The sequence below is a fragment of the Medicago truncatula genome, chromosome 4 (genome assembly GCF_003473485.1).
Source record: "Medicago truncatula cultivar Jemalong A17 chromosome 4, MtrunA17r5.0-ANR, whole genome shotgun sequence".
NCBI classification, from domain to species: domain Eukaryota; kingdom Viridiplantae; phylum Streptophyta; class Magnoliopsida; order Fabales; family Fabaceae; genus Medicago; species Medicago truncatula.
Genome location: NC_053045.1, coordinates 6488383 through 6499643, shown reverse-complemented (window position 1 = coordinate 6499643; position 11261 = coordinate 6488383). Strand labels below are relative to the sequence as shown.

Here is an 11261-nt window from a genome sequence, read left to right as displayed (position 1 = left end):
ATTATCTAGGTCATATTCTGCAGCTCTTCAGTTTCAAAAACGCCTTTTTTCTCCTTAAATTTTCGAACCCTTGGCTCATAAACATGGCCGACTTTTATAGAATTAAGTTCTGTAACATAAAAATCGTGCCCCGATTTTCTTCGAATTAAAAAGTGGAAAGTCTCCTCAAAATCCTGGCCCGATTTTTCATTTCTCCAGTCTCTTTGTTTTTTGTCTTTTTCAGCTTCCGGCTGTCTAAAACTGCTAAAAACTAAACTAAAACACATAAAAACTAGCTGAAAAACACCTTATGACAGCATGTGATCATCCATTACGTTTAATGACAAGCAGTGGGAGAGAGATTTGCATGGAAGTTCAAAGTCCTTACAGCACAAGAAGCTGAAAACACATCTGGTATGTAGCCAGTGAGATTTTTTTCTACTCAAATTTATTGCCTCAATGATACTAGCCATTATCAGTAAACATGTCGGTATTGTTCCATAAATCTTATTAATGGAAAGATTAAGCACCTGAATGTTTGAAGCATTGCAGAGGGAATGAAGGATGCTTTGAGAGATTGAAAAACTGTAAAAGACATGTAATTACCAATATATTGTGGGATAGCAGAAAATTTGACGGTTGAGAAATCTAAATACTTAGGTCTAGGCCCATAACATGTCATTCATTGTCAAAAGTTACACCGCTCCAATTGCAGCAAGGAATGTTTTGATTCCATGTCTTCAATTTGAGATTGGTTTTTAATTGAAGCAACAATGAGGGTTGATCGCCAAGACATTTGGCAGAGGTAACAGAGAATTTGAAACTGATGTAAATGCAGTAGTAGCATAGAAGGAAGGAAAACAATGAAAGTAATGCAATTTTCATTGCTGTCTACTGTGAGTCTCAACCAGTGTAGTCATATTAATTTACTGGTTCTTTGTCCTTCACTTTTGAAAAATAGTAGCAGTAAGACACTAGAGAACTTTAGCAAATTATTTATAACCAGAAGTCGGTAGAGGTACAAACACCAAACAGATTCATACCATAAAAGTTGCATTTATTAGGAACCTTTTCCTATAGGAAAATGGTATATTGCACGACACATGGTTGTCGTCAAAATACACACGATCGTGTATTCCACCTTCCGCTATTTCAGTTTTTAAAATTTATTTTAATTAAAATTTAATTTAAACAAAGAGGATTGTGCCACATAACTAGTCGTGCGTGTCGTGCCTGGATTTTTGTCGTGCTCAATAGCACAGCTCTTTCCTATAATAATAAGATCTTTGCATGCAAACATGTCTGTTTTTTAATTGCAAAACGTTTCCTATAGTAACATCTTTGAAGGAAAAACATTTCCTAATAATTCCAAGTATTTAGCCATCGTAGGAGATGGAAAACATGCATATAGTCCTCTTTCATGTTCTACCTTTCTTATCATGTCAATGAGTTTGTCGACACTGCAAACTCAGTGCGGATTCGAAGTGGATCTTCTTTACATTTTACTCAGGATGTCTAACTATGATACTCATGAAGATTAAATTTCAGTTACAAACAACAAACAAACTGATAACATAAAAGTTGCATTTATTAGGAACCTTTAGGATCATATGACATATTGCACAAATTTTTGTGACCTATATCAACTAGGAGATGGAGAACATGCATATAGTCTTATTTCAGTATTCCTAAAAAAAAAAAAAAAGAACTAAATAAATCTTCTCCTCCAATGCTATCATCTCTTTGATATTCTTAGCGGCAAGCTTCTCCTGCTCACATCGATCCATTCTGCCACAAAACCTCAACCGAAGAGAAGTTGAGCCTGGTCAGAGTCATGGGTAAAGGATGTTTATGTCCTCCAAGCTGTCTTCAGTTTCTATATCCTCCAAGATGTCTTCAGTTTCTTCCCATTCGAAAGTAAATCGAAATTTCTCACTAGGTTTAATAACACGCATCTTAGGTTTTTTCAAACCTAGCTTTTTCTCACACTCCACTAGGTTGTTCTCTTCTTCCTCTTCTTCCTCCAAGATGTCTCCTTCATCTTCAGTGTTTTCCCATTCGAACATAAATTGAAATTTCTCACTAGGGTTGATAACACGCATCTTAGGTTTTTTCGAACCTTGCGTTTTCTCCTGCTCACACTCCCCTAGGTTGTTCTCTTCTTCCTCCAAGATGTCTTCAGTGTCTTCCCATTCGAACGTAAATCGAAATTTCTCACTAGGCTTGATAACACGCATCTTAGGTTTTTTCAAACCTTGCTTTTTCTGATGCTCACACTCCGCTAGGTTATAATTCTCTTCTTCTTCCATGTTGTTGCGATTGTGATGATTGATGATTTGATCGTCAAGTAGTTCTTGCTGTTCACGCTTGGCTTTGATGGCGGTATTAGGTCGTTTCATGGTTTACGATTGAAGGATGGAATATTATGTTTTGATTGAGTAGAATACAAGTTATATATACTTCTTTAGCACCGACTAATTTATTTGTTTCTAGTTTGAAAAAAGATTATATTTATTTTAGGAAAGAAAAAAGATTACATTCTTAAGGACAAGTTTGTTACAGAAAAATATATATTTGACAAAAATAGGCAATTAGTTTTTAAGTTCGTAATTAGGGTTTTGTCAAAAAATAAAGTTCGTAATTAGGGTGTAGATTTAAATTTAATATTAATAAAATTGAAAATTAATTGAATTGTAAAAGATAAATTTACCCAGAAAAATCCCTAAAAAAAAAAAAATTACCCAGAAAAAGATTTAAAAAAATAGTGATATGTTAGTTAACTTTTTATCTATACAATATATAAAAAATACATGATTTTAGGTTGACCTTTTCATTTCCAATAATACCCTTAAACAAATTTTCATACAAGAATGCTATATTTTTGGTGTCATTAAAAAAGATAAGAATTTATATTATATGTACTATATATATTATAGTTGTCATTGAAAGATTTTTTTTTTTTGTTACATGTCATTGAAAAAGATAAAGTAGTTTGTTAAAATATGAAAGTGGAAAATACCTATACTTAATACTTCAACTACAATATATGTTTGTTTACCATTAATTGTAAAAATAATTTCTTTTAACATTTAAGGGCTCGCCACTCTTATTAAAATAATTTTTGTCAAGACCTACTAAAAATATTTATGATTGTAATATTAAAGTTTCTTAAAATTGTGTAAAAAAACTACATCATACATTTTTTATACAGAGATATCCAAATAACTTCATAATTTAGATTATAAAATAATATTATGATTTTTTTAGGTATTAATATTGTGATTGTTTTAAATTCCGAAAGATTTGATTGAATTGAATGTTTGTGTAAATTTTTTAGGATATTACTGTACACACATTGAAATTAATATAAGAATGAATTCACGGACTAAATAATCGAAGATAATGAATCGAATGCATGTGACAACACATGCGTGTGTGTCTTTATTCATCGATTACAGGCCACCAACATATTTATGATCATTGAATTGAGATCAAACAATCTATATTTCAATATATGCTTTATTTTATATTTTAAATCAAAAACAATGGACGATCAAATCTAATATGTCTAATCCGAATTCTATAATAAATAGGTAATAATCAATAGAATAGCAAGATATAATGTGAAAAAATAATACCAAACAATATGATGTCAAATTGATAAATGTTTACAGGGTCTAATTTTTTGAAGCAATGTTTACAAGCTATATGAATTGCGCTATGAGGTAGCTATGTTGAAAGAATAGGCAAACATTTTGGCCTTTATTACACTTTTTGTCAATTAGAAAAATAATATTAAAATTATTACAAAATAATAAGACTACTAAATCTTTATTTTTTAAGTAACACAAGAATTTATAAGGTTTGACATTAAATAATGTACTCAACACTTAGGAAGATTAGCTGGTGGAGGAGGCACTGTAGTTCCAAGAGTAGGTCCATTCTCAACCTCAAAAGCCATTGCTAACCCCCATGGCAAATGTGTTTCCAAATGACAATGTACAAGCCAAATACCTGGATTATTTGCTTGAAATCTAACAACAGCCCATCCTCCCACTGGCACAGAAATGGTGTTACGCATTTGAGGATTAACAAAGTTAAACTTTGGTTCATCTCTAGTGGCATTATAATTCCCAAAACCTTGTGCCAAAACATGAAAGTTAAACCCATGAATATGAATAGGATGATTCTCTGTCCCAAGAATAGCTGTATTTTGTAGCACAATCTCAACCGTTGAATTAAACTTCAAAGTCTTCACCTTAGTTGATTTAGGTGCAAATGCAAGTGGCTCAGAAGGATTAACATTAGCCAATGAAGGGTCAGTATAATTAAATTCAAAGGGTGGTTGATTTGGAAAATCTTTTGTGTACACACCACTAATATTTTTGTAAAATGCTTCCAATAATGAGAAACCTCTACCCTTAGGAAGAACAAAAGATTCATTGTTCATGTTGGCAGAAAGTCGAGAGTTTAGTACAACACAACGACCTGGTCCTGGATTGATGCATTGTTCTAGACCAATACCAAAAGTTATGAACATGTGTTCATCTACTTTACGTGGAACTGGAACCCAATGTGGGCCAGTTGTTAAACCTGTATATATATATTTACAAAATTTCAATTAGATATCAACATTTAAATTTGACCTAAAAAAAGATATACACATTTAGATATTTTTAATGCAAAATATTTTCACAATAGAGTATGTTTATTTAATTTAATTTAAATATTGAAGATAATTCATAGACTAAATTAATTGAAAATAATGAATTGAATGTTTGTACGCGCCCATACATGCGCGTGTCTCTTCATTCATGGATTACATGCCTACAATATATTTGTGATCATTGAATATATATGTTTTATTTTATTTTAAAAATTTAAAATAATGAACTTAAAATCTAATACGCCGAGTCTTGCAATCAGTAAATGAAGAAAATCCGAATTCGATAATAATTAGGTGATAATCAATAGAAGACCAAAGTTAATTTACACTGAGAGTGCATATAAATTAAATGATTTAACCAAAGTTAATTATATACACACACACTACTACTAATAGTAATAAACCAGTGAAACCTTATTTATATCATACCTGTAACATTGGTGTAAAACTTGTGAGCTGTTGGTGTATCATGGGCATCAGGCATAATTGGCATTATAGGTGCTTTTGTTTGGGAGGCACCATCATAAACAACAACTCCTCTAGTGGTTATGTTACTGGTTCCAACATTTGAAGAACGGTATGGTGTGAAAACCATGTAATAAGAATCAACAACTTGGTTAGTTTTTAAGAGAACGTCAACGGTTTGGCCGGGCGCAAGCACCACAACATCCGTGTTATAGTGTTCTGTGTAGATAGCATCCATAGCTACAACTGTGAAACTATGGTTTGCTATCTTGAAGAAATGTTGTTCATTGAGTGCAGCATTGATAATGCGTAGTAAGTAGGTTTTTCCTTGCTTCACTTTGACCTTGTAAGTCTCTGAAATATACACGAAAATGTGAAAATAATTATGAGCCATATATGTTATCACATGATTGAATTTCAATCAAATGAACGTTTCATCTTAAAAGAGAAAAAAAAGTGTTAGATATGCTATTTCTATTTCTCATTTCTTAAAATATAGTTTGATGATGTTAATAGATATTCATAAATACAAAATTCACTCTAAAACAAAAATACATAACCACATCAAAATTAGTTCATCTAAATGAGACTAAAAGAAATAAAATTCCATAAATAGAACTATGAATCCTTAAAATGACCTTTTACACATAAACAGATTCGCTCGCATGCTCACGCACGTACACAGTGGCGTATCTAGAAAAAAAACTCAGGTGGTCCACTAAAATGAATTATCATATATAAAGATAGAAATTATGTTCAAGTAAGCATTAACCACAAAGCTGATTATAAAAAAATTAAACTGTATATTTTAAAAATTTAGAATAATTATCTATGCATTTCAAATGAATTGGAATCATCAATAACAAAATCAAAACTAATACATACACTAATTTTCCTTTCAATATAAATTGTCATGCTATAATTTAGAATTAATGTTTTGAAATTGACAAATCATACACTTCTCAAATAAATGAAATATCAATCATTTGATGAGATCCAGATGGTGGAATAAGTATGGAATTAGTGACAAAAATTAAAGGTCCTTTGGTACTTATGACAAAATCTTTTCTAATTAAAAAAGTTGAACATTTGTTCTCGTGAACATAACTCAGTTGATGGTAAGAACATTGTAGTATGAAGAGGTTGGATTCGAACCCCTAATTCTCCACTTATTCACTTGAGTAAATTTCTAGTTTCTAAAAACTACTATGATAAAAATAAAAATAAAAATAACAGAACATTTTTTTCAAATTAAATAGAACCTAAGTTTATTGTGAAAGAAAGCACATAGTCATTTGGATAAAGATTGGATGACTTGTGTTGTGCTTTAACTTTAAAACACATTTTGAGATACTAATCATCCAATTTCTTCTACTAAAATAGATTCACTATAACACCCAAATTTGTTAATTAATTGAAGATGTTTTTTTTTTTTTTTTGACAAAATTAATTGAAGATGTTGTTGAACATAAGACTTACGATCTTGGGAGCAGTTATATAAGTCACTAGGTAAGCCATTAATTGTGGATGCATTTGATTCCTCTGGAGGGTTACCCGTATCTGTTGCATTTCTCTCAACTTCTTCAACATTAGCATTCCACCACTCCCCTGCAATTTAATTATGATATATAAGTACAAATTGCTTAGAATAATTTTAAAGAGATGTCCAATAAAACTTCACAATTTAGATGTAGATAATTTATAAAATAATATCCTTCTCAATTCTTTATAAAATATTTTTTTGGAATATCAATGTATGCAAATTGAAACTCATAGAAATGAATTCAAATGTCATGGATCGCACACAATCACCATATTTATTGACGTTTGATAGAGATAAGACGATTTAGATTTCAATATAAATTTTGATTTTCTTTATATAAAAGAATTAAAATACTAAGCATGAAATTTAATTTGTCTAAGCTCAATCTAACCATCATCAATGTCCTAATTGCGTGAATGCATGCAACAAGTAACCACAAAAAATTATGAATTCTTATAATTAGGCAATGATTAATAGAAAACCAAGATGTAATGTGAAAAAACAATACCAAGCAATATGGGGACTTCTTGATAAACCTTTGGGAAGGGGTACGAGCGACCTAATCGTGGCTTAATGATAAGGGCACCATGGACAGTAGCACGTAGGAAAGAAGAGTGTGCATGCCACCAAAGTGTACCCTCTTGACCTGTTAAGTTAAATTGGTAGGTATAGCTGCCACCAGATGGTATTGGGCATTGGGTTACATATTCTGGACCATCTGACCAAGGAGTTAAAAATTGAATGATTCCATGCCTGCATATTTTTAAATGTAATCAAATTAAATTAGAATTCCTAAGCATAATGCATTATTATTATACAGAGGAGTCGGGTTAGTCATTAGGCTATATGAAAAAAAAAAAAATTACATTTAAAAATAAATCCCACTCATTACATGATATATTTTTCTTTCCCCTAGAGTCTTAGCCGTTTTCAAATACTTTCAAACACTTTTCAGGTTAAAGTTTTTTAATTTCTTTCCAAACTTCACCCTATTGTATTATAAAATTAATTTTTTCTATGTTTTATATCAAAAATAATTTTTATTCCATATTATTTATAATTTTGTTTTTTGATATATTTTTATTTTGATTTTCACTTATTATTATTTTAGAATATTTCAAAAGAGAATATTCTTAAAATTGGAGAAAGAACTAAGACCGATGGTTGATCAACTATCAGATAACTTTGTTTCAAAAACTCATTAGCGTTAATTTAAAATAAATTTACATATTTGTTTTTTTTAACAAATGTAAACGAGCTATTTTTAAAAATGGAAATTCTATATCGAGTGCTCTACATGCACTATTAAAGAGTTTAAAATAGTAAGTTAATGGTCTTGAAACTTTGAAACTTATATTCAATACATTAGAAATTGAAGTGTTTGACCTTTTAGTTAATAATTTATGAATTGGGAATTCTTAAAGATTGTTTTTAAGACACCCGTTAGCAAGATTATTTAAAAAAAAAATGGAAAGAAAAGACACTCGACAAAAGTATTATTAATTTTTTGGAACAAAAGCAATATCTTTTTAAAATCTAAAAGCAATATCTTTTTGTTTCTAGGTAAAAGGACATTTTTCGTATAACTGTCAAAAGAGTAAATTTCAACTTATATAACTTGTATATACATTTTTTTTTAAAGATAACTTGTATATACTATATATATGACTTGTAAAATGAAAATTCCGTTAAAATAATGATCTTGTAAAGCATTGTAAGAAAAGTCAACATTATACTACATGCATGGATGTGTAATAAAATATAAAAATATAAGAAACGTTTAACAGGAGGACTAGTCAATAATATTAGTTCTTGAATTCAAACCATGGTGTGCTTGCTTAATATATTTCTCTAATATTGTTATTGAAGGTAAGGAGAGAAATATGTTACCAATGAAGAGTAAGATTATAGGGTGATTTGTTGAATACATGAATGATAACAGTGTCACCCTCTCGAGCATTAATTGTTGGTCCTGGTAAGGTTCCATTGACGGCAGTGATCACCTGTGGAAGGCACAATCGCTGAATAGTGAAGTCTTCCACCTGCATGCATATATCAAAAATAAAATTAATTACAATGAATATCATGATGTAATTTCATATTATAAAGTTTAATAACATATGATGAAATGAAATAAATATCGTTTTCTTCTTCTTCATGCTTTCAAATATTTTGTACAGAAAACTTTAAAACAAGTTGGTTCAATATTTTTTTTATACAAAATTTGAAAGAAAAAAAAATGTATGCAAGAAAACAATCTATTTTCTTTTGCAAAGGTAGAAGACAATCTAATAGTGAAAAGTGATTTCTTTTTTAATAAAAAAAAATTAACTGTCTATTTACTTTGATAAAAGATTTTTGTGTTTATTTATTGTTTTTACTTGATCATAAAGCTTTCATCTTATTTTCAATCTAGTTATAAAGATATACTATGCAAGAAATGCTAAAAATAATCTTTTATATATGTTTTACAGATATTAGAAAACAGAAAATAGATGATAATAATAAAAAAATAAAAAAAAAATCCCTATTTTCATGTGGATATCATACAAATTTTCTAAATGTATAACTACACTGCACCTATACCTTCTTACATAAGGATACATCACTCAATCATATCAACTATCTTAGAAGTTTAAGTAAAATAAAAGAAGAAAACCATATAGGTAAATTTCTATATATATATATATATATATATATAGGAAGAAATGAGAGATGTAGAAAAGGAGGAACCCATTAATATTACATTGAAAGTATGTTCCACGATAGCAGCAGAAGCTAATGAAGAAGCTAATAGAAGAACAAAAGGCCATGCTAGAGAAAACATAAAACGTGTCATATTTGGAAAGTTTAATGAAATGAAACCAATATAAATCTTTGTCTATGCTTTCTAAATGTGACCCAATTATATATAGAAAGAATGTGTAACATATTTGACATTTTCATCATTGCGCGTTTGTGTGATATGAAAAAAAAAAATTACATCTTTGAATTTTCCTTGGATTAAGAGGAGGATGCAAAATTCGTTATTATCACATGCTATAATGTAAAAAATGTCCACAAGGAAGAATAATATATGGAAATTTGTCAATAGCTTGTTATTATGATATTATCACCTAATTTGGAAATTTTGAATACGAGAGGTAGTTCTTAGTTTTGACTATATGGCCTAAAAAATAACCCTAGTCATTTATTTTTTTTTGACCAAACCCTAGTCATATTTATTACTAGTTTATGTTACTATGCTAGTGCATCTTAATTCGTTGTTATAAATATTTGTCATCATCATTTACTATATTTCGGTAGTAGTTAAAGTTTGATTAGTTATTTTTATTGACTAAAATGTTTGATTAGTTATTAGAAACACGTTATCATTTCGTTATGTACATTGCATATATAGGATTACGTGTTTGAGTGGGGTTAATACTAGCTAATATGTCTTTTTTGTCAAAAAGATAGTAAGTAGTAATATGCTTTATTATAAAAGTCTTCTTTGAAAAATGTCTTTGTTATGAAAGTCAGAATACGAGATTATAAATGGAAATGTAATTCATTAGCACCTTCTTGTGTTGGCTAAATTTACCATGAGGTATGAACTTTTCAAAGTTTCACATATATTAATACTATATGATTAAGCCTCCTATTCTTTTCTATTTTAACGGAATCAAGCCTCTTGTTTTTGTTCCATGATCATTCATCACATTCAACGAAAAAAGTCATTTCGATGATAATTAATATTATAGTGTAATATACAACGATTTTGTTTACACATAAATATAACATGTTATTAATTAGTATGTCATTGTCTTGTAAATCATGAATGTGTAAATTATCCATTAGTCTTGGCACCTGCTTTGGATAGCCTCCCCACTACGATCATTTTCTATTGTTTTAGAGAGAAAAATGAATGGCAAAATATTGGCTATCTCTTGTGTTTTTTGCGGGGCCCATGTCAAAATCTTCCCTCCATTTGTCTTATCCATTGCACTGCATCATCATGTGTAGGAAAAAACCAAGAATGTGATATAATAAAACTAACCATCAAAGTGTAAGCAGGGCTAGGGCTAGGATTCAAGAGTTACAAAGTTTTTATATTTTTATTTTTAAGCAAAGTAGAAATTAAAATAAAATGAAAAGGAATTACAAAACTGCGGGGGCACGAACCTGACCCAGAGAATCACAGACTCAAACCCTAATGGATGATACAATAAATCAGTACATAAGTGGTTAAGACAATAACTCTAAACAACACTACTATGGATAGTCCAGCAAACCCACGTGTGGATGCGAAACCGACTTGCAAAAAATAAAATGCAGAGTGAATGTTTAGAGTATCCAAGTAGGTGTATGAATCGTCTACCAACATAGAAACGTTCCAAGGTCCAAAAGCTCCCTAAAAAACATCAACAAACCATAAACGCCCTTTCGGACCAAACCAATCAGAGTGAAGTCCAGATCAATGAACAAACGACGGAGCACAATCCCTAAAAAAAATATGTTTGTAACTACCATTTGCTATTTTTTTTTTCCAATTTAGATTCAATAGAAAATGACAAATTTTGCTTGTGCTGTATATTTCCTATGAGAAAACATAAAAAAATCTCATTC

The 11261-nt window shown here is 30.0% G+C and overlaps 1 protein-coding gene across 1 annotated transcript; it reads right to left on the bottom strand.

The window, feature by feature from the left end:
* Positions 1–3629: 3629 nt before the first annotated feature.
* On the bottom strand, positions 3630–9554 carry LOC25491506 (laccase-7). Its single transcript, XM_013599449.3, has 6 exons — positions 9400–9554; positions 8544–8695; positions 7162–7406; positions 6590–6718; positions 5075–5464; positions 3630–4572 (listed from the first exon to the last, which is right to left on the bottom strand). Exons 1-6 carry the CDS (start codon positions 9490–9492, stop codon positions 3863–3865), a joined length of 1719 nt encoding a protein of 572 aa, XP_013454903.1. The 5' UTR covers positions 9493–9554; the 3' UTR covers positions 3630–3862.
* Positions 9555–11261: the final 1707 nt, after the last annotated feature.